General features: G+C 35.6%; 3 protein-coding genes, 1 long non-coding RNA gene and 3 pseudogenes across 6 annotated transcripts; 2 read left to right on the top strand and 5 right to left on the bottom strand.

The window, feature by feature from the left end:
• The first annotated feature begins 263 nt into the window (after window positions 1-263).
• On the top strand, window positions 264-1072 carry LOC9312054. The gene is made up of 3 exons (XR_002332226.1): window positions 264-707; window positions 836-931; window positions 1043-1072. It is a non-coding gene; the product is annotated as an uncharacterized LOC9312054 (long non-coding RNA).
• A 765-nt stretch (window positions 1073-1837) lies between these two features.
• On the bottom strand, window positions 1838-5164 carry LOC9312053 (probable polygalacturonase). 3 transcript variants are annotated; one of them, XM_021026817.1, is made up of 7 exons: window positions 4978-5164; window positions 4470-4864; window positions 3653-3970; window positions 3448-3568; window positions 3185-3368; window positions 3031-3101; window positions 1838-2862 (listed from the first exon to the last, which is right to left on the bottom strand). In XM_021026817.1, exons 2-7 carry the CDS (start codon window positions 4485-4487, stop codon window positions 2150-2152), a joined length of 1425 nt encoding a protein of 474 aa, XP_020882476.1. In that variant the 5' UTR covers window positions 4488-4864; window positions 4978-5164; the 3' UTR covers window positions 1838-2149. The 3 variants fall into 3 exon arrangements, with proteins under 3 accessions (XP_020882476.1, XP_002875985.1, XP_020882477.1); XM_002875939.2 differs by having other exon boundaries at window positions 3185-3359; window positions 4978-5163; XM_021026818.1 differs by having other exon boundaries at window positions 4470-5164.
• A 1061-nt stretch (window positions 5165-6225) lies between these two features.
• Window positions 6226-9240, bottom strand: LOC9313759 (annotated as a pseudogene).
• Window positions 9213-10629, bottom strand: LOC110228546. The gene is made up of 5 exons (XM_021026216.1): window positions 10346-10629; window positions 10121-10242; window positions 9910-10016; window positions 9558-9821; window positions 9213-9463 (listed from the first exon to the last, which is right to left on the bottom strand). The coding sequence occupies exons 3-5, from the start codon at window positions 9965-9967 to the stop codon at window positions 9213-9215; spliced, it is 573 nt and encodes a 190-aa protein (XP_020881875.1). The 5' UTR covers window positions 9968-10016; window positions 10121-10242; window positions 10346-10629.
• Window positions 10630-13062: 2433 nt separating this feature from the next.
• LOC9312052 lies at window positions 13063-15752 on the top strand (annotated as a pseudogene).
• A 155-nt stretch (window positions 15753-15907) lies between these two features.
• On the bottom strand, window positions 15908-17251 carry LOC9312051 (annotated as a pseudogene).
• A 4117-nt stretch (window positions 17252-21368) lies between these two features.
• Window positions 21369-22065, bottom strand: LOC110228545. Its single transcript, XM_021026215.1, has 2 exons — window positions 21514-22065; window positions 21369-21380 (listed from the first exon to the last, which is right to left on the bottom strand). Exons 1-2 carry the CDS (start codon window positions 22063-22065, stop codon window positions 21369-21371), a joined length of 564 nt encoding a protein of 187 aa, XP_020881874.1.
• Between the last annotated feature and the right edge of the window lie 4935 nt (window positions 22066-27000).

The following is a 27000-nucleotide window of genomic DNA, read 5'->3' as shown; positions in this document are numbered from 1 at the left end:
CGCAAGCAAGCTTATATATTTATGATATATATATATATATATATATATATATATATATTAACGCTTCCAATACGTACCCGCTTCCTATATTTTTCACAAAAATCGCTTCTGCGATTCCAAACGCTTCCGCTTCCGCGTACCCGCTTCCGATTCCATGCAGCTTAGTATTATATTAAATAAAAAAAATTCTTCCTCTATATATATACACACACTTCAAATCATTAATCACCTGTTTTAGATAAAATCATAGAGAGAGAGAGAGAGAAATAGTAAAAAAAAAAAAATAATGGGAAGAGGGAGAAGCTCATCGACTCATCGTCTTCATCGATAGAGAGCAGCTGCAAAAGCAACCCATTCGGTGTGTCTTCGAGTAATACTCGGAACCTAAGCACAGACCTAAGGCTCGGGCTCAGTATAAAATTATGACCCAGGTAAAAATAATTTCTGGGTCCGCCACTGCTTCGGATCATCGTCCGGACAATACTACAACGGTGGAGAAAACCATGAATATGATGGAGTGGGTGCGGCAGAGAAAATGATGATCATGGAAGAAGAAGATCAAAACGAGTGTAATAGTGTCGGAAGCTTCTACGTGAAAGTGAACATGGAAGGAGTTCCTATTGGAAGAAAGATCGATCTTTTATCTCTTAATGGATACCATGATTTGATCACAACTCTTGACTACATGTTCAATGCCTCAATCCTTTGTAATTAGACTTAATTACATCTTTGCATGTAGACTTAATACATCTCTTTGCATGTATATAGACCAAAACCTATTATATTATGTATCGTTAAGACCAAAACTAATGGCAATTAAAAATTGTGAAAATAGGGCTGAAGAAGAAGAGATGTGTAGTGAGAAGAGTCACGTGCTAACGTACGCAGACAAAGAAGGTGACTGGATGATGGTTGGAGATGTTCCTTGGGAGTAAGTACTTTTTTAATTTTAGTTTATTAAAAATCTCTAATCAATTACTATATTGATAAATGACATAGTTATGTGGAAAATCTAATTAAGGGGACTTAATTGATTATGTAGGATGTTCTTGTCTAGCGTGAGAAGACTAAGGGCATGTGCAGTGGTGGGTTCTCAAAAGAGTTCTCAACAATATAAAAAATAAAAATAATAAAAAGTAGGAGAGAGGGATGAAAATCAATTCTCAAATGAGAACTCTTGAGAACCCCTTGAGAGACTATTATAACACATGTCATAATATTATTGGTTATGAATTCTTTTCTATCTTTTAAAATTTAAATAAAAAATAAACTAAATTAAATGTATTAAAATAATATATATGAGAGACTCTCAGAGTCTCTCCCCATTACACATGCTCTAAAGATCTCAAGAGCTTATCACCACTGATTTTCAAAAAAGCAAAGGTGGAAGACTCTAGGATTGACCAATACAGTCAGTGGTGGAAAAAAAAAAGTTAGTTTTGTCTGAATGTAAATCACTTGTTCGAGATTTTTATTCAAATTTTGTTTCTAGTTTTATTACATTATAAGAAAATCGGTTGTAACTTGTAAATTGTAATGAGGCAATTTTTTCAAAAAAAGTTTTAGCTAATGCAGGTCCTTTTACGTTCAATTTTTGGTTAATTAGTTATTAATATAGTTTATATTCTAATATGAATTGTTTTGGTACAATACTGAAATAGGTTTATATTTGTATTTTAATTACACAAAACTTTAATTTACTCAAATTTTAAGTTTCAATTGAGTTTTCTATTTTCTTTCGTTTGAATTAATTCTCAGAGTATCAACTAAACAAAACTAGTTTACCCAAATCAAAGATATACACTTAAGAGTTTTGGTCTAGTTATGGACTTTGAGATTGAAAAATAATTGTCAAAAAATTTCAAAAGACTGTCGTCGGAGATATTACACTTGTTCCGCTCACCAAAGCATTAAAAAGCCCATACAAGAAAATGGAAAAACAAAACGAAGGAAAAAGAAACTCTTAAGCCACTCTGATTATTGCCCTCACTGCACACAAATTTACAAGAAAACAACAAAAAATGAAAGAAAGCATTACTTTTAAAAAACGAAACCTCTAAGAGAAAATTTGTAAGGAGAAATCGAAGAGGTTTCTTCAGAATCAAGCAAACGTTGTTTCCCCTTCCATGTTCAAAACTTCACAGTAACTTTACCAAGAAAGTAACCATGGTGATCTACTTAAACCACTTGATATCTCCAGATTATTTTCCGATAACCCGAAACAATCAGATCGATGTTCCGGGAATATACTCTCTTTCAAAGAATCACAAGTAATTCCTGGCGAAACCCACTGTGAATAACCTCTAACATTTGAGCATTCCCATGGAGATTTCTTCGAATTCTTCTTCACTCTAAGAGTAACGTTAAGGAAACATATATTCTTAAACTCATCTCCTTCTATACCTTCAAGTAGACCCGCAACACCGATTCCATCACCATTTACATTCTCAAAGGTGATTTTCTCGATAGCTGGGAGTGCTTTGGGATCAAAATTTTTATCAGGATGTTCACCGTACTTACCCGTGAATCTAATCGCTTTCTTTACATTATCGAGCTTCACGTTCAAGATGTGAACGTTTCTAACATACCCGCCTCTTCCCGGAGAAGTCTTGATTCTGATTCCGGTATTCGAATTGAATAAATGTAAGTCTTTAATATATATTTCGGACACACCTCCTGACATTTCACTTCCGATTGCTATTCCTGAGCTTGAAGTAGTTTGACCTGTTAACCGATTGATCTTGATCTTGGAGCTCGGTCTTGCGTAGGATATTCCGTACTCATCCCATCCGGTTTTTATCGACACCAAATCATCTCTGGTAACTATGTAACAATCCTCTATGCAAACATTAGTTGATGAGTCTGCAAATAGAACAATTCTAATAAGGGAAATATCTGAAAATGACAATCCTCTATAGCACTTGTTTACACACTGATTTGCATCAATTCTCGTAGGGAAATTTGATCATAGATTTGATAAAAGTAGCCAGAAATCTCGACTCAACGAGTAAATTTTGCAAGGAAACTCACCTGGATCAACTCCATCTGTATTTGGAGATTCAAGAGGAGCCAAAATTGTGAGATTCTTCACAACAACATCTCTGTTCAGACAAAAACTCCATATCAGAACATTGAAGAGAAATATTTGGCGAAATCAAAATCGATATATGATCAGTTAGATGACCTGCAATAAACAGGATGAATGTTCCAAAACGGTGAATTCAAGAATGTGAGGTTGGAGATGATCAGACCAGTAGAGTTCATGAGCTCAACAAGATGAGGTCTTGTATAGTTTAGCTCTCCATTTCTAAACCAATCCCACCATACACTTCCTTGACCATCAATTGTCCCGTTCTCGCCTAAAATTTTGGTATCATCAGACAGCATATCTAAGACTAGCATCATCATTTCAAAACTAATCATTTCATATAAATGCTATACTAGTACCTGTTATGACTACATCTGTGAGATTCTGACCATAGATAAGACTTCTGTGTCTTCTACCGGGCAATTCTCTTCCTCGTCCATATGATGGTAATGGATCAACCACGGGCCAATTCTCTGAGCTCTGAGTATTAACAAGTTGTATAAGTGATCACAGTTCATATAGCAAAGTGTATGCTTGTAAAGATTCAAAAAGGCAGAGACTTGCCGTTGACCCGAGAATCGTTGCACCACTATCTAGCCATAAGGTGAGGTGACTGATAAGGTCGAAACTCCCGGTAAGCCACTGACCAGCGGGAACAAAAAGCTTGGCACCGCCTTTATCAGAGAAAGAATTGGGGTAGAACAAAGCATTCTGAAAGGCTTTAGTGTTTAGAGTAACACCATCTCCAACCGCTCCAAACTCTGTAATCGATACGCTGTGAGGCCGGTGAAGACTCGCTAAATTGGAATATTCACAATGCAGGCTTCCTCCAACACTACACAAAGCACCATAGAAGGCATGTACCAGGAGCACATACAAGAGCTGCAAAAACCAACATTTCTCAAGTCTCAAGCTTCTATGAAACTGTGATTACACAAATCAAACATTGGAGCCACATTTAAGTGAGAGCTACATTTCATCTCTGAAACTAGGCAATGAGCAAAATCAAGAAGAAAAGTGAAATCTTAACAGTGTGAACATTTTTTGTTTCTAGAAAAATCCTCAACCTATTGTTGAACATTGTGATCCTATGATGTTCTCTCAAGTCTCAAGCATTATGAAACTCTGACAACACACATTAAATTCACTGGAAGAAGCACAGTTAGGTGAGAGGCACATTTCACCTCTATAAGCTAACAAACATCAAATCAGGAAGAAAGATGAAATCTTAAACAGTAAGAAGAGTGAATTCTAGGAAAATTATCCTCAACCTGTAACCAGATTTTCAGATCTTAAAGACACCGATATGACCAGATTTGAGAGACAGAGCATTGGAAGTGACTAAGTGATGTCCAAAGAAAAAGAAGAGGAAAAGACTTACAAGGAAAGATCTCTTCATATGAAAAGAAGATCTGTGATCTCCTCTAGGAAACCTAAACTAAAAATCTTGACAACAACAACAACAACAATCTGAGATTATCTCTAGCTGCTTCGAGTCCTTCTCTCTCTCTCTCTCTCTCTCTCTCTCTCTCTCTCTCTCACAGTCACTAAAAATCAAAACTTTGAAACAGAAAAATTCTCTCTCATGGATGGAGGGTTTGATTGTGGCAAGTTGCAAAGAGTAATTAGATGGGTCATTGGTGAGAAGAAACTGGGGAACCCCAATGGACATAAAAATCATTGAAAGAGACCGTTTCTGCCCCCGCCAAAATTCAACCAGTAGGTCCATCTTCTACCTTCTCCGTACCCTTGATTGCCATTACCATTTTTAATATCCTTCTCGTACGATAATGGCGAAACAAAGAAAGAGGAAAATCTAATTTAGAGACTTTATTAAAGCATAATTAAAGAAGAAGAAGAAGAAGAACAACAGTCGAATTCGATGATACCTAAGATGTCTGGAGATAGTTTATTTGATGTTCTGTTACAAAGAGACAAAGAGGGTCACTGAGAGAAACCCAGAGAAAGAGAAAAAGAGAGTGAGAGAAACCAGTCTGTATTATATGAACAACTCACTTATGATTCAGTTTTTTTTTCCTGGAAGGAATCAGCGTATTTCATGTGATCCGAATATTATAAAAGGAAAAAGAGAAAATTGACCTTCAAATTCTTCTTACATCGAAGATTTATTGATGCAAAAAGTTTTTTTTTTTAACAGCTCTGTAACTGTAATATGTAATTAAAACTCACACGAGACGAAACGCTGTCGTTTCAATTGGAAGAAGATAACGACGGATCACTTGACACGTGGCGTTGGTCTCGTAAGTCGTAACGAAGTGAGAGTTGATTGACTCTGCTAATTATACGTTTTCATAATTTCAGTTTAGTTAAAAAAAAGAAAGGGAAAAATCGCAGTGAATTAAAAAAACAACAAGTAAACTTACATACAATAAAAGAAAAGAGGATTTTTAGTAGTATTTTACCAAGGAATTTTAAGTATATATTCTCTACTAGTGTAATGGACACCACTGGAGAGCTAGAATTGGTGAATTAAATGGATTTTATGAAATTATATTCCGAAATTAGGGAGAAGAATTAATAAGAGAGACATAGTAATGTGACAGACTTCTTGTTGTCTATAATAAAACATACAACATCCATAATTACTATACTTAATTACCTCCTTTAATTATTCAGCAAACATACCATCATGGACCGGATTATCAGGTCAAAATACCCTATATAAACAATAATTTCAAATATACAGTATTGACTAAGATAATCAAAATTTCTGTAAAAACAGAGCTTTATGGTGAAATGCAGAGATAATAAAAGTTTATTGAATATCATCAGTATCAATCAATAGTCAATAAATCAAGTCTACGCCTCGAAACCAAAACTAAACCGAAAACGAAACCAAGTCTAAACCAAAGTAAAAAAGTCTAAACCAAAGTAAAAAAGAGAAACACAAGAAGAAGCAATTTTCATCAACTTAGTAACTCCTGCCCCCAATTAGTCCACTTCTTTGGAATTTTCCTTAATCTTAATGACATTTGGGAATCGGGGTTCTCTGCCGTTGAAAAATAGTAAACCAGGTCGATTTTCGGTTTACGTACATTGGTCTGAAATTTATACGGGAATGAAACCGGTTTCAAATAATATCTTCGATTTACTTCTCCCAAAAACTGTTAGTCAAGTGATGAAGGCTTATCTAATAAACCAATTTAGGAAATGAAGAAGACAACTCTTTATAATTCTTAGCGTAATCACAGTCAAAATATCAGATCAAAGCACAATGCACTTGAGAGTCTTTACAAGACAAAAGTAAATTTTCATGAATTGAATCAAAACATGATGAACACTTAGTAACTCCTGCCCCAATAGGTCCATTTCTTGGCAGGCTTTCCTGAAGCAAAGCAGAGAGTGCCTGCATCGAAAACAATGAAGCTTCTGTGTCAATGCATGGACTAAATTTATGAGCAAAATTTCTCAAAACAGATAATAAATTTAAAAGGTCTCTGACCTTCAGGGAGTTCTGGCTGATCCAGTGGAGAACAAAGGGTTTTAGCTGCTCCAGTTTCACCTTTAGTACGTGCCTGTACATCTCTCTCCACTTCCTACAAAGAATTTAATTTTAAGGAACTTAATATTGTTATCTTCTCGAGTTTTGATTCTATAAGTTGAAATAAGTGTTTTTTGCTGTGTAACTTACCACTTCATCACACCAGGGAGCTAAGATGAAATTCTTTTCGTTAAAAGATTTGATAAACTCATCCCAAGTCTTTACCTCTTGAACACACGCTTCCCTCTTTTGCTTCGCAACTTCATACATGTTTTGCTGGATCTTCTCAAGCAGTTCCTTAACATTTTCAACTAAGCTACCTCTTGGGATATCTTCCTTAACTCCGTTGTCACGTCTCACAGTTCTGACCTATAGGGATGCAAACCAAAGATAAATGAAATCCGTTTAGCTACATTACAAGTTCCATATTCAAACCAAACATCACTGTTTTCTCAGTAAAAACCAGGCCCTTCACTATTATATGTCCAAGGAATAGAGGAGATATTAAACGGACTGACCTGATCATTTTCCAGGTCTCTGGGACCAATTTCAATCCTCAACGGAACGCCCTTCATTTCCCAGTCTGAATACTTCCATCCAGGAGTGTATTCATCCCCTAAATCTTCTTCAGCACGGATACCGGCTTCACACAAGGCAGATACTGTAGCAGTACAAGCATCATAAATTCTTTGGATATTAGCATTTTTGCAGGGCACAGCGATTACAACAACTTGCAGAGGTGCGACTTTAGGGGGGAGTATCAAGCCCTTGTCATCTCCATGGATCATAATCATCACTCCAATCTATAAAAAGTTTGAAATTGAAACGTTAACAGAGCAAATGAGGAAAAGTAACGTAAATAGTTCCAAGTATTTACCGTCCTGGTACTATAGGTCCAAGAATTCTGCCACACCGTTGCTGTCTCTCCTTTCTCATCCACATAGTTGATCTCATACGTCTTTGCAAAGTTCTGACCCAAACAATTGGAGGTTGCCCCTTGTACACCACGACCAGTGTTTGGAATGAAAATCTACAAAGTCAAAGTTTAAATTTATAAAGAGTTAATCCAGAAGAAGAAAAATTATGTCTTAAAACAGAAAGGTCACATACCTCTACACTTGTAGTGTAAAGTCCCCCAGCAAATTTCTCATGTTCACTTTTCCAACCCTTCACAACTGGGACTGCAAGAAATTCTTCATATATGCGACGGAAAAGCTCCAAAATTTGGAGGAGCTACGAACAACATACGCTTAGTTTGCAACAAAGAAAAGGTAGAGGCCGGATCACATGCAAAAGTTTTAGGTTCACCTACCTCTTCATCTGCTTCTGCTTTCGTGGCGAATGCAGAGTGACCTTCCTGCCAAAGGAACTCACGGCTCCTGCAATTAAATAGGTTAGGAAGTTGTCTATGTAAGTAAATTTCTGTGTTGAAGGTCCAACCCAAGCCGAATATTTACAGTAAAAACAATGACTAGCTAAAGGAAAAAAGTACTAACATTGATGAACAGAAAAAGTAGAAAGGAGTATATGATAATACCGGATAAATGGGGTAGGGTTGTTGCACTCCCATCTATCAGCATTGCACCACTAGTAAAGTTTCAACGGCAAGTCACGGTACCCCTTTACCCACTTGCTAAAGTAAGTGTACAAAACAGTCTCACTAGTTGGACGAGTAGCAATTGGGACTTCCAAGTCAGATTTAATTGACTTTGTAACCCACCCAACCTAAACAAACATTCAGATCTGTTAAAAGAAGGTCTTTGTTTTCACAAAGAAAATCCTATAAGGTATAAGATATACAAACCTCTGGCGCGAATCCTTCAATATGTTCATTTTCCTTCTCTAAGACACCAGGAGGTACAAACAGAGGGAAATCCCAATTCTTTACGACCTTCATTTTCTTCATTTCCGCATCAAAGAAAATCTATGAAAAAATCAATAAAAACAAAATGATCGAACTTTTTTATTTCACACTCTTGATTCCACTTTTAATCCATGTGATCAACTTAAATTACAATAAAGAAATGATGAAACTTACTTGCATTATCTCCCAAATGGCCATGGTCAATGGTCTAGGAAAATAACATCCAGAGATATTGAAGTACTCAATCATGTCTCGTTTACAAACCTAGACCACCATATAAAGAAAGTAGATTGTTATACAAACATATAAATGTTAACACAATCATCTTTAAAAATAGAAACAAACCTCAAAATACCACTTGCTGAAATTCTCATTTTTCTTACAGCTTGGACGTCGGAGATTCATTTCCTTCTTGACGCCCTTATTTCCTTGTGGAAACATTAGCTTCTTAAACTCAATTAAGAGCTCCTCCTTTGGAAGATAGACCTCTAAGGCACTGAGAGTATCCTTAGTTACCATCCCACATTCAATAGCAATATCTAAAAATTTTTCTATCTCAAACTCTTCAAGCCGGATATACTGATGTATCCTTTGCATCGTTGTGAAAATCTTCCGTTTCTGTAATTGTGTTAACGCATGTAAGATGATGGATATGCTCTCATGCACTTGTGCTATCTCCATTCCCTCTTCAGCAGAAAGCTGTTTTAGCTTCTTCTTACACTTTTTTATTGCTATAAGTTCAGCAAGCTCTTGCTCTGTTAGCGGCTTACTGAGATCTCAAGGACACAATGTATAGTATTTATATAAGGAAACAATTCTAACAATTCCATTGATGAACTTTCCCAGATCTGTGCCAAGAGGACATTGTGTCCTTGACATCTCAGTAGCTTTAAAACAGAGCCATACCCGTGATCACCGCCTATTAGTAATAGATTTGCAATTTCATGTCTCTCTTCAGCCCAAGAGAGGATCTTTGACTTAATCAGAAGATCACTTGCATTTCTTCTTCCTACAAAGCGATTAACAGAATCAAATTGACCGTGGTAATGGGAAAATTCTACAAACATTAAAGAACTTTTTTACTAAGTATAAGAAGTATCAACCTGAGAGGATTCTGGTGAAGTTGATACCGGAGGAAGAAGAGTCAAAGTGACTAGCGGCGCCGCGAGGTAATTCCTTTGGATTTCCCACCGCCTCAATGTGAACGGGACCAAGAAGATTAACATTGCGAAGCGCAGCCGTAATGTTGTCTTGAATCTTTTCATGTTGAACGTATATTGGGATACCACAGTTTTCGGTATCCCAATACACGAGATTCTTGGCAAGTTCACTCGAGCATCGGCGTAGGTTATATCCAGCAGAAGATGCTAAAACAATGAACATAAATGGGCTTTAACTTAACCAAACTTTTGATAAACAAAATACTTTAAAAGATATGAAAAATCTGATGTATACCTAGGCCCATTAGAGACCTTTGGGTAAATAGCCCACTAAACCTTCCTAATTTCAACATCTCCCCTCTCCAAATTTCAATTCCGATTCCGATGTCTCTGTTTCTTCCTCTGTTTCTTCCGACGAAGCACCAGAGGAGAAAAATCATGTAAAGTAATCAACAACTCATGAACTCTTAAGAACGAGAGAGCATAAATTTGAGTTTGCGACTGACCTTTAACGTATGAACGAAAGCGAAGCGGAGGAAAAATTAATTGACGGAAACGGCGGCTATGTTCAGATCCGGTGGTTCTCTTCGTCTCCTCTCTCCAAAGTTCAATTCCGATTCCGATTTATCTGTTTCTTCAGGCGATTCACAAGAAGATAAAAATCATGTCAAGTAATAAACAACTCATCACTCTTAAAACAGAGAGAGCAGAAATTTGAGTTTACGAATGACCTTCAACGTATGAACGAACGAAAGAGAATCGGAGGAAAAGTTAATTGACGGAAACGGCGGCGATTTTCAGATCCGGTGGTTCTCTTCGTCTCATCTCTCCAAATTTGAATTCCGATTCCGATGTCTCTGTTTCTTCGGCGATGCACAAGAGGAGAGAAATAAGGTCAAGTGATCAACTCGTCAACTCTTACGATCGAGAAAGCAGAAATTTGAGTTTACTCTGATATTTTCTACAAAGTTAATCGGAATAAGTATGGCTTACCTTCAAGGTATGAACGAAAGAGAACCAGAGGAAAAATTCATGCAGGGAATAGGCGGCGATCAGATCCGGTGGTTTTCTTCTTCTTCACTCTCCAGAGTATTTTTGACTGATGCAGAGATAAAATAGATTCGATACCCAAATATGACAAAAATCTGCTTTAAAGAATATCAATGGATGCGCGTACAAAGTCTTAACGGAACATAGTACGAGCAATCGTCCCACCCTCCTAACTGCATTCTTCTAACGTCCTTGGGACCCACCACACGTGTGACTTATATTTTCTATTTTTAAGTTTAGACTTTTTAATTGAAATGTTAGGGATGTATTAGTGTAACCCGTAAGTTTTATACGTTTTTTGCATGCTAAATTTGATTTATAAAATTTGGTTTGCAAAGTGAATTGATCGTAACTTGTATGTACAAATTTTTAATTTTTTGTGATGTATGTTTCTTAAATTATAAATATGTAATCGTATACTAGTAAACAAGTTTAAAGTGATCTAATTTATCAGATTAGGATTACCAATATATTAATAATTTTAATTATTTATATATATAAATGTTTACTTTGTTAAGAAAATATTAAATTGATGAATGCTCAGAAATTTTTCAAAAACATTTAAAGGTGAGGAATTACAAAAAAAATAAATCAATTAGTTTACGAGTAATCTAGCTAAAATTCTGTTAAAAAAAATTAAGAAATGGTAAAAGAAAGGATAAAGTGACTTCTTGAAAAAAATTAAATAAAAAAAGGAATATTAGATTTAAGGAAACATGTGGTCCACACTTAATGATTCTTTTTTATTCAGGTGTTTATGTTGGGCCTTTTTAAGACTCTTTCTTGTAAATAAAATGAAAAATAAATCGATGACAACAAATAGAAAGTGTGCTCCATTGAGATCTGGGACATGAAATTTTAACAAAGAAGGAGAGTTTATGTTGCTCAGGGGCGGATCTACAGTGTCAAAGGGTGGGGCACGTGCCCCATACTCTTATTAATATTTGTCTAATTACGGATGATCAATCAATACTATATTTCTTAGTTCCCTTGGCAAATGTGTACCCCATACAAAATCCTGGGTGGGTAGTTCGACTCCCTTGTACAGCACGTCCACCCCCCCCCCCCCCCCTTTTTTTTTAATTGTCTTCCTACAATTTTATTCTTCTTTATGATTGTTTGCAACTTTGCATTTTCCCTATTCCTTTTTTTTGGTGTGATTATTCCCTTTTATTATTATCTTATATTAAACTTTGCTTTTTTGGTTCTATTGTTATTTTAGTTCCAGTTTAAATTTTAACAAATTTTAAGACATGTTTCTCTACTATAAAAAATTAACACCTATAGTTTAATTATTTTTTTTAGTAAAATTAGTAAAAAATACTATCTCTCTTTTTAATATCCAATATGTAATTTAGTATATTTAGAAACCTATAGATATAGTATTTTCAAATATTTTGATTTCTTTTAAGATTTTAAATTTAAGATTATTAAAGGTAAAAATATATGGTTTTATTGTTTTTATTTTTAGTCATGTATGGTTTTATTTTATTATGTAAATTTAATATTGTTAGTTTTTTTTTTTTACAGCCTTTAATATTGGTAGTTATACACATAAGTTGTGCCCTATATAAGTTATTATCCTGGATCCGCCACTGATTGTTGCTCCAAATCGACGCTTTGGAGCAATTTCATCTGTTTGAAGAGAATCTAGAACATGAACTTCACTTCGCTCGTATCAGTTGATTTGGGATTTCGATTCTAAAGGTAAGCTACATATGATTTTATACTTTTTCATATCGCATTTCATGAGCTTGTTCTTAAAATTAATTTGTGATGGAATCGTTTTCCAAATCCGTGGTCGATAACAATGGAGTAGAATAATATCTGTTCTCATTAGTTTAAGCTCCAGCTTGTTCTTCTTTTTTCTTTTACAGATTATTCAAATCCAAGCTGGAAATTAATCTTAAGTTTATGAAGTGATTGAAATTTGATGGACGTACATGATTTTTCTTTTTTCTTTTACAGATTATTCAGATCCAAGCTTCAAGATTTGTTCTCTCTGATGAACGTACAGGATAATGCGGGTCAAAAATGAACAGTATCAGGTTTAATATGACCCGCGAGTTTCATTAATGGGTAAATTTTTAATCTCCATCTTAAAAATAAATGGTACATGAATGTGTTTCCCAAATAAATGAATCTGTCCGAATTAATAATATAAAAAGAAAATACAGAATTTTATGTTCAGTAATATTGATTATTTCATGACGGAATAATAAATATAAATTATTACTGTACAAATCATACTCTTTTCTTTTTCAAATTCATTTTTATTTTCGTCTTCATGCAAGTAATAAACACTAATAAGACTATCGTAATCGATCCTTAATCCAAAATTTTCGCGCTCGATTCGTCTTTTCGGTATCTCCCGGAGCTCCGGGACTTGAGCGGAGGAGATGAGGAGCGTGTTGGTGTGGATTGCGGTGGTCGTGTGCTTGCTATGTTCAGTCGCGGCGGTGGTTCAAAGCGGATCTAGCGATGGATTTGGGAACTCGAGCGAGAGATACTGAGACTGCGATATCTTTTCTGGAGTATAAATTGATGGCGCCTTCGGTTCCAATGGTGCCTCTCACTTTGATTGAGGGAGCTGACTCTAAAGGAGCTGGTACACTTTCTCTCTCTCTCCTTCTCTTTCGTTCTGCTTCTTTGGGATCTGAGAAAACGCTTGAAAGGAGATGTTTCCACTGTCACATTGACCTTTGTTGTCCACTATTCGGTCTCGATTTTTGATTCTCTTAGTTGGAATTTGAAATTAACGGCGTTTGATTTTGTTCTGTTGCTCGATTTCGTAAACTTCTTTGAATTTTGGCTGGTGAAAATAGATTTGGTAATACTCAGTCTCTTTGCTGGATTTGTGTTTAAATGGTTTCATGATGATTAGTGTTTTTATTCAACTCTAAATTGGTGCAGTGTGCTTAGATGGGACGCTACCTGGTTATCATTTAGATCGTGGTTTTGGATCAGGTGCTAACAGTTGGCCTATCCACCTTGAGGTATATGCCTTTTACAGCTTGTGTAGTCTTAGACTTTTGCTAGTTAAGTATGTAATGGAAGTTTCTGCTACTGAGGAATGACTTGGAAGTTGGATCTTAGATATCAGTTTTTAACTCAATGGGTGGTTTAGGGTGGAGGATGGTGTAACAACCATAGGAGCTGTGTATATCGCAAAACAAGTCCGCGTGGTTCTTCTAAGTTCATGGAAAAAGCTTTGCCCTTCACTGGAATATTGAGCAATAAACCTGAAGAGAATCCTGGTTTGTCACCATGAGTTTTGTTCATGTGGTTATGCAGCAACTGTAGAAATTGCGTCTTCTTGTTTCGATTCTTTTTTTCTCCTTGTGGCTTGCAGACTTCTTTCATTGGAACAGGATCAAGTTGCGCTACTGTGATGGTGCGTCTTTCTCTGGTGATAGTCAGGACGAGGTTGGTCAAAACTCGAGAGTATATTGTTCTATGAAACCTAGGATTTAATGAGTTCATCTTAGTGTTGTTGTACCCTGAATATGTCTTCTATCTGTATCTAGAGTTCGCAAATTTTCTATCGAGGACAACGAATCTGGCAAATGGCTATGGAAGAATTCCTGTCTTTAGGCATGAAGCAAGCAAACCAGGTCTTTGCATTTCATTGAGTCTATCATGTTATTGGATATTGTGCTCTGGTACTTGTTCTGTTTATCGTATTAGCTAATCATATGCAAGTGAATAATCTTCACAGGCTCTGCTTTCTGGATGTTCAGCTGGAGGATTAGCTTCCATCTTGCACTGTGATGAGTACATGGAACTATTACCTAGTTCCAGGAAAGTAAAATGCTTAAGTGACGCTGGAATGTTTCTTGACGCGTATATCTCTTGAACTTGGCTTTTCTGTTAGGAATAGTATTTTTCTTCTTCTTTAGAAGCATCCAAACATGAAATGTTCTCATGGAATTTTGCAGAGTGGATGTCTCTGGGGGCCACTCGCTTAGGAATATGTTCCAAGGTGTTGTTACAGTGCAGGTAATCTCATATTCAAAATTTGATGAAATGGGAATGACTAAAGTGTATACAACTTTACTTGATCTTTAGCTTACTCTAACTCTTAAATACATTTCCTTGTTTATTTACAGAACCTCCAAAAGGACTTGTCCAGTACTTGTACAAACCATTTGGATCCTACTTCGGTATATCTCTTTCACTTTATTAGTATCATTGTTTCATTAGCAAATTTTCCAGTAGACAATGCTTGAGAGAATCTTTGACATTATCATTTGTGCCCTTTCTCTTTCCCTCAGTGCTTCTTTCCTCAGAACTTGGTTTCAGACATCAAAACCCCAATGTTTCTTCTCAACACAGCATATGACTCGTGGCAGGTAAAAATCATGTCTTTCATATAGATCATTGCTTCATGCCTTCATCCTTCCACGGTGTATGATTTTTTTCTGTAGATCCAAGAGAGCTTAGCTCCTCCAACTGCTGATCCAGATCCAATTCTTCCAACGTGAACTTTAAATTCAAGCTTGTTAACTTTAAATTTATGTTGAGTATGCACAATGGTGATGGTTCCCATGTCATTTTTGTTTGCTTACACCAAATAGAATTCAGGACCCAAATGGTGCTTGCTGTAAACGCATTCTCAAACTCTGACCAGACCGGCGGTCTTTATATAAACTCTTGCTTCGCGCATAGTCAGACTGAAAGACATGACACTTGGTTTGCTCAAGATTCTCCTTGACTAAACGGAAAGATAACATTACTCTTCCAAAACTGTTCATACGGTTTCACCAATGGAAGAAATACGGATACAAGGGTTCCTCTTTCCATCGTATTATTAAGGATTTCATGATCCAATGAGGGAAATGTAAGTTTTTTTTTTTCCAGAAGTTACATATAAGACTGTTTGTTATTTGATATTTCTTTCTAAATCGTCTTTTCCAATATGGTCTCACAGGGTACTGGAGGTATTAGTATATACGGCGCCAAATTCGAAGATGAAAACTTCACCCGTGTCTTTTGTTTCTTTATTTTGGATACATGAGTTAAAAGTACAACAAAACCCTTCTTTGAAGGAATCAGTTGCTTTGAAAGCTTTCAAAACCTTAACTTAAACAGCTTTCACTTATCGAAAAAGCACAAACAAACTTTTCAAATAAATCATAATGTATTGGATGCCTTCACATTATACTCTCCATTTCTATCGAATCAGACACTACATAGAATTCAGTATACCAACTTTAAAAACACAAAATCTTACATGTACTAAATCTACGTCCAATACATCTATATTACTGTAAAATCCACAAACACAACATAAGATTGAATAAATAAGTAATAAACGAAATGAATTAAGCATAAAAAACCCGCACGTATGTGCGGTCAGATCTAGTATCTCTTAAAAAAACAACAAATGCAACTTATGGTGCATGATGAATAGCAAGCTTTCTGATATATAAAACTCGCATCTTGTTCAAGGTCATGATAGCATCATCGAATCTCCCTACCTTAACGTAACCATTGATCATTGCTCTGAATGTTAAGACGTCAGGCCCCACGAACAAGTCCTCTACGTCAACGTCAGTAAACATCTCGGCGAAGAGTTTCTCTGCGTCTGATACTTTTTCATGCTCGCAGAGACTCACGATCATATTCCTATAACACGTTTTCCTAAGCCGCTCGAATGGCACAGTCTTTTCACTAAAATAGTCGGACATTATGTCAATCGTCTCGGAATCACAGATTTCTATCATCTCTTCAAACAATTCCCAGGCCTCTGTATCCTTACCGTGCCAGACAAGAACATCCAAAACCCTGTTTCCGACAATGGGTTTCAACACTTGAGCCTCTTCCAGAGTTGCGAGAATCTCCATAGCTTCCTCATCTTTGCCTTGATTGAAAAAATAGTTCATAAACGAAACATTAAAGATTGCAATTGCCGTGTGATATTCTCTCCCTGGAAGTTTACTATCCAGTCCTTTCAGTTCCTCGAAGATTTGGCTAGCCTTTACGAAATTCCCTACATCCAAGAACCCGCGGATTAAAATGTCGTAGACCATGAAACTACAAGAGCTCATGGAACTCACTAAATCACAAGCTTCGTCGAATCTTTCAGCATCAACCAAGGCTTTCGTGAGTAACATGTAAACGTCCGTCGAGCAAAATGTGGCGGTAGAGCTCAAGAGCGTCGTCGACGTGACATTGGTTGCAGTGTGCTTTGATGATGAGATTGCAGGAAAGCGTGTTTGGCAGAGTTTGATACTTGTTGAAAAAATAATTGAACAGAGAGATGGCATCATCGTACCGTTTTGCGCTGCACATGGCGCCAATTACGGAATTTCAGATGAATACGGTGTCTCTGTCGACTCGAAAGTCGTCCATGACAGCGAGTCGTGAGAGATTCGCGGCTTTGTCGAGAAGAGACATCTCTATCATCGCCGTGACTCTGTAGCGCAGAGAAATTGAGCGGTTATCGGTCTCACTGATCGATACCCACTTAAGCTTGGGGAGTGAGGAAGGGTCTCTTCCGAGTGGGTAAGGCTTGAACGCCTTCGCAACCGGAACCGCCTTTGATACGGTCGCATTTCGGATAATGCGGCGTAGAGGGGACATGACTGATGGAGATGGAGTTAGGGTTCAGTTTAAAATTGATTTTTATATGGGCAATTTTTAAAAAGCCCAAAGTTACGCATTTTCAAATCGGGGGACATTTCATCTTTTTGTTTATAGAAAAGCCCACGAATATAATAAGGATTATTGTTGATTTGGGGTCACTTATACAATCAAAAATTAGCAAAAATAAAACACTTTTTACAATTATAAAAATTGAAAGCATTCTTATTTTTTAGTCCATCTATATATACATTTTTGGAGTACACTTAGCAAATAAATCCTAGAGTTGCTAAGTATTTACAAAGAATGCCATTGGTATTTAATTTTTTAATTCGAAAATTAACATTAAATATTTGAATTAAAGATTTAACATTTAACAAACTTGCCAAAATCTCTCTTTATTAACTAAAACGAGATGATTAGCTACTAACCAATAATTCCCCAAATTTCTCCATATTAACTCCATGATATTTTTCCAAATCTCTCTTAATTACTACCTACACTAATTAGCATTTGCGATAATCCCTCTACTCCAATTAAATCGAGTTTCAATAATACGAGTTCCTTTAAAGTAGGATTTTCTTGATAATATTAACAAATAAGATTTATTGATGCTTACATCACCATGAAATCGAAACAACATCTATATTCTCTATAAAAAATGAAATATAGAATCGTAGAAAATAAGCAAATGGAAACTAATAACAACAAGCAAAGTGTGAATTTATGGCATATTCGTTACTTTTTTATTAAATCTGTTGCATTAAATCGTAAATTTTATATTTTTGCGATTTTGTATTTTCTCACCAAAATTTTCTCCATTACGAATCACCCCTAAACCCTACTATTTACGAGTAACTCTATAAATTACCTCTTCATAGATCCAGGAATAGCACGCAATCAAAAAAAACTTTACCTCTCTTACCAACGAAAAACAACTTACATATTATAATGGCTGTTACATTATAACTTTTCAAGGGATTCCGGACTTATGTCCTTACAAAAACCGTTTGACAAGTAGAGGTTAAGATCTACCACTCATGTGCACGAATACAAAATCAATACTTGAGAGTCTGTTGAATTGGTGTTGGCCAATGAAAAAGTAAGTTCTTAATAATTGATATAAGTTTAGTCATAAACATAGTAGTGACTTTCTTTTCTTTCTTAAATTTATAATTCTTTATAAAATTTAAATAGTTGAACTTTATAAACGTTTATAATATTTTAATATTAAAATTCTTATGAAGTTTCAAATATTATAAATATTTTTACTTTATAAAATTTTTAAATATTATAAATATTTTAAATTTATAAAAATTTTATCCATCTAAATATTTAAACTTTATAAAACGTTTAAAGTATTTATAATATTTAAATTATATAAAAAAATTTGTAATATTAATAATATTTAAATTCTATAGAAATTCAGTATATATATTTATATATATAAAACACGGGTGAAATCCTCAAATTAACAATCAAAATAATTTATTAAACAAATAACATTTTGATTTTTTTAGGAAAATATAGTCTTGCGGTGTACTGTGGCATGCCATTGAATTTAATTCTTAAGATTTGAAAATAGTTAATGAAATATTTTATACTTACAAAATAGTTACTCAAATCTTTGCAATAATCTCGATTGGAGATTATTTAATCAAATCTCTAAATCAGATATTTTCTTAAATTCTATATTCTTCTTTCATGCTTTGGATTTTTGAATAAAACTATAGTATGGATTGGTAATTATAAAGATTTGTAGAATATTTAAACATGACAAAAAATTATTTTAATATTAAATTATTAAATTATATATGTTTAACGGGTTAATCGTAAAAACACCAAAAGATTGATCGTATAACTTACTAAACAAAAAAATTGTAAAAATCTAACATTCTAATATATCAAAATAAGTGTTAATCTCCTTTGACACCTCTAAATGTGTAATTGACTAATTGAAATATTACATTACTAAATTACATTCTACGGGTTAAATCTAAAAATATTAAAAATTTAATTAATCATATAACTTTAATACTAAAAGTTTTATACACATTTAATATTCCTAGTCTATATATACATTTTTGCAACACTTTATGAAATAAATCCTCAAGTTGCAACTTATTTACAAAGAATACCATTGACATTAATTATTATCAATTAATTAAAATTCTTAATTACTAGCATTTCTTTATCTAATATATTTCCATCAATTCTAATTACTAGATTCTTAAAGTTTTTTCTTACTTTATTTGTCTTGAAAAAAGTTTAAGCAATATGTGTGGGAATAAGTTTCTGATAAACCTAATCTACGCGATATGAACATTGTCACAAGGATGGCAATATGGAAGATGGATAATACCGATGCAGCCAATATTTTATTGGTTTCAGGGAATGAGAACTATTGTGATATAATGGATCATCACCGATGTCGTTTTTGTGACAAGTGCGTACGATTTTATCTTACCAAATAATCATGATTTTAATTCATATCAGTTTGTAGATCATCGTATTTTAGATCCGAAGTTAGATGTATTATTTTAGTAAAACAAAAAGAAAGATTAAGATCAAATAGTGAATTTATTTCTGAATTGGTCTAATACATTTGATCAATGTTCTTAAATCCGACTGAGACAACAAACTAAAGTAGTGTCTGAATCATTGGAACAACCCAATTCAACCGTAAATCAATTAGACTTAAATTTTTAAATATATTTATAGAAATTGTATATATAGTTTTATAAAAAAATATCATACCATATTGAATCAATTACGAAAAAGGGACTTTTCCGAGTGGTATTTGTTGATTTTGTCCCTTTTGGAACAGTTTGTTGATTTGCCACTTTTTAACAAGAGGAAAAGACTATTTTGTCCTCACCGAACTCTGAAACCAATTCATCTCTTATTGATCTCTCGATCCAGTCTTCGTGAGCAACTTTGACGACGACGATTCACACTCCCCCAGAACTTCTGCTTCTCCTACGTAAGTTCTTCACTCTCCTCTTCTCTAAATGTACAAATCTGTTTTCGTTCTCTGCTTGGTCGATGGTTGACTTTTGTTCTTCAGTAGTTGCTGCAAATTGAGTGTGTCAATTGAGTGTTATCTATATCTACATTTTTGCAACATTTTATGAAATAAATCCTCAAGTTGCAACTTATTTACAAAGAATGTCATTGGCATTAATATTATCAATTAATTAAGATTCTTAATTACTAGCATTTCTTTATATAATATATTTCCATCAATTCTAATTACTAGATTCTTAATGTGTTTCTTTACTTTATTTGTCTTGAAAAAAGTTTAAGCAATATGTGTGGGAATAAGTTTCTGATAAACCTAATTTACGCGATATGAAAATTGTCACAAGGATGGCAATATGGAAGATGGATAATACCGATGCAGCCAATATTTTATTGGTTTCAGGGAATGAGAAATATTGTGATATAATGGATCATCACCGATGTCGTTTTTGTGACAAGTGCGTACGATTTTATCTTACCAAATAATCATGATTTTAATTCATATCACTTTGTAGATCATCGTATTTTAGATCCGAAGTTAGATGTATTATTTTAGTTAAACAAAAAGAAAGATTAAGATCAAATAGTGAATTTATTTTTGAATTGGTTTAATACATTTGATCAATGTTTTTAAATCCGACTGAGACAACAAATTAAAGTAGTGTCTGAATCATCGGAACAACCCAATTCAACCGTAAATCAATTAGACTTAAAATTTTAAATATATTTATAGAAATTGTATATATCTATATATACATTTTTGGAGCATAATTAGCAAATAAATCCTGGAGTTGGGAAGTATTTACAACTTATGCCATTGACATTTTTTATTAAGTTACAAAATTTAAATAAAGGATACTAACCAAACGATATCTTGCCTAATTTGTTTCTAAAAATCTCTACACAATCTTTTCATATATCTTCAAAAAAAAATTCCTGAATTTTACTCTACAAAATATGCATAAATCCGATTTTTTTTTTTTTCCGTCAAGAACATGTTTTATTAAATTGATAAATCATTACACAGCAGTTCCTTAAGCCATATTGGCGGGATCCATGAATCCGGAAGAAAAAACAACATTGGACAAACGAATTTTGCTAAACTATCAGCTACACAATTGCAAGATCGTTTTACAAAATTAAATCTTATGTCACTAAACTTTCCTCTCCAAAAACCTATTTCTTGCAGCAAGTCCTCTACTTCAGTATGGCTGGAATTTCCATTGATTAAGTTGATCAATACTTCACAGTCTCCCTCCAAAATGACATGAGTGAATCCCCTTAACCATGCTTGATGCATTGCTGCCAGAAGTGCTTTTGCTTCGGCCATCAACGGAGAGGCTGCACCATTCAAATGCAAAGATCCCCATGCTTTTGCAGTACCGTGATGATCCCGTATAATCCAACCTCCACGAGCTTGCATAGTGATTTGGCTATAACTAGCATCAAAATTACACTTCACAAAGGGTTGTTCTGGAGTGTACCACTTTGGTTGTTCACTGTTGGAAGATTGTGAAATTGAAGAGTTAAGCCTCGGAGCAGTATTTGTGATCCACTCATTTGTCTCTGCTTTTGCTTTCAAAACGACTTTTGAAGGACTTTCTCTATATTGATTAAACACAAAATTGTTTCTCGCTTTCCAAATCCTCCACAGAATCCAAAACTGAGATAGTTTTAGTGCCTTTGATATGTGTGGAGAATCATAAACATCAAGCAATTTAGAAATATTTTCTTCCACATCATTAAAAGGTTGATGAGACTGAAATGCCGGTGTGCCAGAGAGGCGCCAGGTCATGATTGGGAAAGGACATGTGAAGAGAGAATGATTTATCGTTTCCTCTCCATTACGACAACGAGAGCACTGTGAATTCAGTTTCATACCTCTAGTGTTCAAACGAGTGTTAGTAGCCAAAGCTTTTGATAAAATCCGCCATAGAAAGTGTTTGATTTTTGGGAGTAAAGGAAGCCTCTAAACTCTGTTTTTTAACTCGATGGATCCATGAGGGATCGGAGGAGCAACATGTGGGTCTCCAGGATCATGTGTTAGTAGCCAATAACCCGATTTGATAGTGTACATTCCATTGTTGTTGTAATTCCATATAAGTTTATCCGGTTTTGGAATTCTCGAGAGATAAATGTTGTTTATGAATGAATGATCATTTGTGTTGACAACACTATCAACTAACTTTGAATCCCAAAATCGAAAAGACCCCCTGCTTGAAATTAACAACTTCAAAGTTTCTGACTCAAAAGTAGGATTCACCTGTAATGGTCTTGGTGGATGGGAACCGACCAAATTATCAACCCCCATTCTGATCAAGTTGCCATCACCCACCTGAAAACGAGAACCTTTTTTTATAAGTGCTAAACCTGTTAACATTGACGCCCAACCATACGACTGATAAGCTCTTGCTTTTGCATCCAATACTGTATCATCTTTGAAATATCTAGCCTTCATTAATCTTGCAAAAAGGGAATTTGGGTTTTGAATCATTCTCCAAGCTTGTTTTGCTAAAAGTGCGTCATTGAATTTTGCTAAATCTCTAAAACCCAGCCTCCTTCCTTCTTAGAATATTGCAGCCTTTTCCAAGCTATCCATGGAATCCCTCTTTGTTGTGAACCTTTCTGTTGGTGTCGGATCCCGCACCAGAAGTCCGAGACCAACCAAAGATTGCCACGTAGTCAAGATAATGGCCCATAAAGGATGAAGCCCATTGGACCCATGAGCCGAAGGAACGGTCGAAGTGGTTGTCACCACTTCGAGAATCCGAAGTGACTGCATTGTGACATGAGTTCGGAGTAGAAGACACGGGTAAGTCGGTTCAAGGATACTTGGGCCGAAAAGGCGAGGCCCACGAAGATCAGAGTCAACTCAAATTCAAACGTTGAGCATTAAAGTCGAAGAATCAAAACGGACACATTTAAGAAGGAATAATTGTACTTAATTATTCGTTTTAATGTTATTTCTCTATGTATAAATATAAAGGCCAATGGCCATGTAAAGGGATCTTCCTCTCAAGAAAGAAATACTATAGCAATTCTCGTAGCAATTTATAAGTTTTACATATTCATTTTTGTCCCTCAAGAATAATCTTTCCTACTTAATAAAATACTTGAGTGTGTGAATCCGACATCCACACTTTCTCCCACCAATAATTCATAAGCAAGGTTTCGATCTCATTTACCACACCAAGAGGTAATTTGAAACATGACATTGCATAAACGGGCATAGCTAGAGCTACGAATTTCATGATTATTTGTAAACATTTCCTTGTAAATCACGTATGGAGGTGATCTTATTTCTTGCCACTCTCACCTTGGTACAGGCATGGAAATAACCTGTATTTCTGTCTCCTTCTTACATCCAATGATTACGGCTTTTTAATTTCCAATAAGTTTCTTCATCTTTGTAAGCTTGAGCTAGCTCCTCTTGAAGACTTTAAAGTCGACTTCTTACTGATCGTGAAGTACTAGACATGGTTCTATTAAGTTCAGCTTGGAAATATTTGATTCTTAAATCTGCATTTAAGGTAGATACATGTCTTAATCTCGCCATGGCATGTCTCGTCGTTCTTACTTGATCCGTGATAGAAGTATCACCGTTGTTTGTGTTAACACTCCAACCGGCTTTTACCCCTTGTTTGAAGTCCCCAAGATCCATCATACGCTTATCAAATCGGAAGGGCTTTCTTCTCGATGTTTCAACCACGTCCATATTGATGAGAACTGGTTTATGATCTGACCCCGTGAATTCGAGAAACTCACATTCAGCATTTAGAAAGTCGACTGCCCATTCTGTGTTGATGATAGCTCGATCTAAACAGCATTTTACTCTGTGTGAATGGCGTTCCCCAACCCAAGAAAATCGATCACCTCTCGCACTCAAGTCTCTAAAATCGCAGGAACTATACATATGACGAAAAGCACGAAAAGTCCATTCTGCTCGTTGAGGACCACCAATCTTCTCTGAATTATTGAGGATTTCATTGAAATCACCAATAAGTAACCATGCCTCGTTGCGTGTTTGATTAATGGTTTCAATACGATCCCAAAGGAAATGACGATCGCTTTGTATTGGATTACCATACACGCAAGACAAATAGAACCCAATATTATTATTAGTTATATGTACATCGATAAGGCGTTCATCTTGAAAGTTCTTAGATAAACGCACATTATCCTTCCACAACAAGGCTAAGCCACCGCTTCTACCTTGAGGGGGTTGAGTTATTACATTAGAGAATCCTAACATACAAGCCACATTATGTACAACATCACACTTATTTAGAGTTTCAATAAGGAAAAGAACATCACACTTAGTTATACGACATAAACGGATTAAACGAGATTGCGTTAATGATACTCCAACACCCCGACAGTTCTATGAGATGATCTTCATATCGGATCCTTTGGGGGTATCGGGCCCCCCGCGCCTCCGTCAAGACATTGAGTGACTGAGAAAGAGCTTGAAGACTCAGACTTCTTACCCTTCTTGCGCAGATGACTCATAACTGCCAACTCCTCAGCAGCCTCTGCTTTGTTGAAGTTAATTTCGAAACGCACTCGCTTCCTCTTTATGAACCGATACTCATTTAGTGGATTCCCGACTCATCCTCTAACCCTTCTTCCTTCTGATCATTAAACACACATTGTTGTCTAGCAAATTTGGCATGCAAGTATCTGAGACGTTCCGCTGTTAACTCTGGGTCTTCAAAAACACTTGGCAGGCCGGAATCAGTTGGACTGTTGTAGGATTTCCTATTGTTGCTCTTTTGAGGCAGCATCTGTAACCCAGGGATCAGTTTGGATGGATCAACTGATGGAGAGGTTTCCGAATCAGACATGTTATTGTCATTCCCATCAAAAGGCTGATCATCATCATTGTCACCATCAGACCCTTCTGGTTCTTCATCAGAAAATCCCATAACACACTCTTTTGCATCATGCTTAAGAGAACCGCATTTAGAGCAGAAGTTTCTGAGTCTCTCAAAACGAAACTTGACAATGGTATTCTCTCCTGCAACAAACTGAAAGTTTCTCTGGAAACGGAGAGGATCATCCATGTTCCAGTTTATTTTAACCCTAACTGATCCCACTTGGTTCACATTCTCATCATAATCCACATCAACAACGTTCCCTAGTCTATTTCCAACCCATCCAGCCATTGCATTAGTCAGATAAAGAATCGGGATACCTTGAATTTAGACCCAAAAAGGGATGATTTTCATTTCTGTCTCAGTTATGTTCGGATACCAGCGATGAGTCGACAGCATCCAATCATTAAAGGACCACGGCCCTCGGCGAAGTACCAAATTCATGGATTCTTCAGACTGAAACTTGAATTGAACTCTTCCTCCACCCATAAGTCGACCAACACAAGCGTCGGGAAAGCCCCACACACGCGGCATTTGGTGAATCAAAGCCCTCAGATTCTGCTTCCTTGGATTAACGGTTGTAACCACAATTGAGAACCGGTTAACCGCTGATGCTTGGTAACAGAACTCCGGTGGTAGCGCAATGGTTCATCTCCGATTCCTAAGTCAAGGTCTTGTACCGATTTTCGCAGAGAGTCAGACATTGTGTTTGATGAATGGGATCGAAAGGAGAAGGATTGTGGAAAGTGAGAGAAGAAGAAAGAGATTGGGTAAGGGATATATAGCCGGAGCCATGGCGGTTTTGGGAGACGGTTTACTCCCGAAAAGCAGGGAGAATGGTAACTGTCAAATGAAATTGACAAACAAAAACCGCCGACGAAATCCGGCACCCAAAATGTCAGAATTTTGTCGGTCGGAAACTTACTCCGGCCCGGAGAATCGAAAAGGTATGAACAGCAAAAATCGCCAGTTTCGTCGCCTCGAGAGAGAGACATTTTCTGACCAACAGACATTTTAAAATATATTTTCTGACCAACAGACTTAATATGTATCTAAATTAGTTCAATCAACAAAAAAATTGTAATTAAAATAAAAAAATAATATATTTAGTGATTTAAAGCGATCAAGATAAAATTGCCTTTTTTAGTCAATTTAAAAAAATGAAGATTTTTGACATTTTTCCTAAATTTAAATCCAAAAATTATTTAATTCTACAGTTGACTCCGGGTGAGGAAAAAAAATTTAAGACCGGTATACAAATAAAAGACTAAAAACTGAAAAAGTGAAAATTGTTTATAAGAAAAAAGGAAACAAATAAAAAATCGAAAATGTTTGGTTACCATTTTACCAACAACTTGAATACTCCAAAAAACAAACGTGTTTCATGCGTTTGTGCCCATCGTGTCTTTATGAAAAAATGAGCCTGGCCCAGCACCAATATGTATTAAGCCCACACAACTCTAGACGGAGAAGGGTAGAAGACAATAATAGCTTAGCTTTATTGAAGGTTGCTGAAGAAGCCCTGCGTAATTTTATTTTTATGAATTGGCTCTGGCTACATTATGAACTAACTTTAGCACTCTTTGGATTGTTGCTCTTGTTTTGTGTCGTTAATATGTTGAAGTTTACTTGATTTCTGAAGCGAAACGACTGTGCATAATGATTCTCTTACAAATGGGGTGACATAACATAACTGTGTCGGTAAGTAAAACCAATGAAGACGGAAGAAAGAAACAAACGTTACAATTCAAACACAAAAGTACATATCTAGTTTATGATACACCAGAGACTAATTCTTCTTCTTGTTCTTTATCTAACCTTTGTTTAAGTAGATGGAGTTGTAATGGGCCTCGGCT

This window comes from Arabidopsis lyrata (genome assembly GCF_000004255.2).
Source record: "Arabidopsis lyrata subsp. lyrata unplaced genomic scaffold ARALYscaffold_5, whole genome shotgun sequence".
NCBI classification, from domain to species: domain Eukaryota; kingdom Viridiplantae; phylum Streptophyta; class Magnoliopsida; order Brassicales; family Brassicaceae; genus Arabidopsis; species Arabidopsis lyrata.
Note: the sequence above shows the minus strand (reverse complement) of the source record. Positions and strands in the feature narration are given on the sequence as shown.

Bases quoted from the DNA above. Each gene is read 5' to 3' on its own strand.
- LOC9312053 (XM_021026818.1), bottom strand. The intron at 3,569-3,652 runs GCAAGTCTCTGC...GTTAATACTCAG, and splicing joins CAACGATTCTCGGGTCAACG to AGCTCAGAGAATTGGCCCGT. The intron at 2,863-3,030 runs GTGAGTTTCCTT...TTCTATTTGCAG, and splicing joins TACAGATGGAGTTGATCCAG to ACTCATCAACTAATGTTTGC.
- LOC110228546 (XM_021026216.1), bottom strand. From the start codon at position 9,967: ATGTTGAAATTAGGAAGGTTTAGTGGGCTATTTACCCAAAGGTCTCTA. The intron at 9,822-9,909 runs GTATACATCAGA...TCATTGTTTTAG, and splicing joins AAGGTCTCTAATGGGCCTAG to CATCTTCTGCTGGATATAAC. The intron at 9,464-9,557 runs GTTGATACTTCT...ATCGCTTTGTAG, and splicing joins CTTCACCAGAATCCTCTCAG to GAAGAAGAAATGCAAGTGAT.
- LOC110228545 (XM_021026215.1), bottom strand. From the start codon at position 22,065: ATGACCTGGCGCCTCTCTGGCACACCGGCATTTCAGTCTCATCAACCT.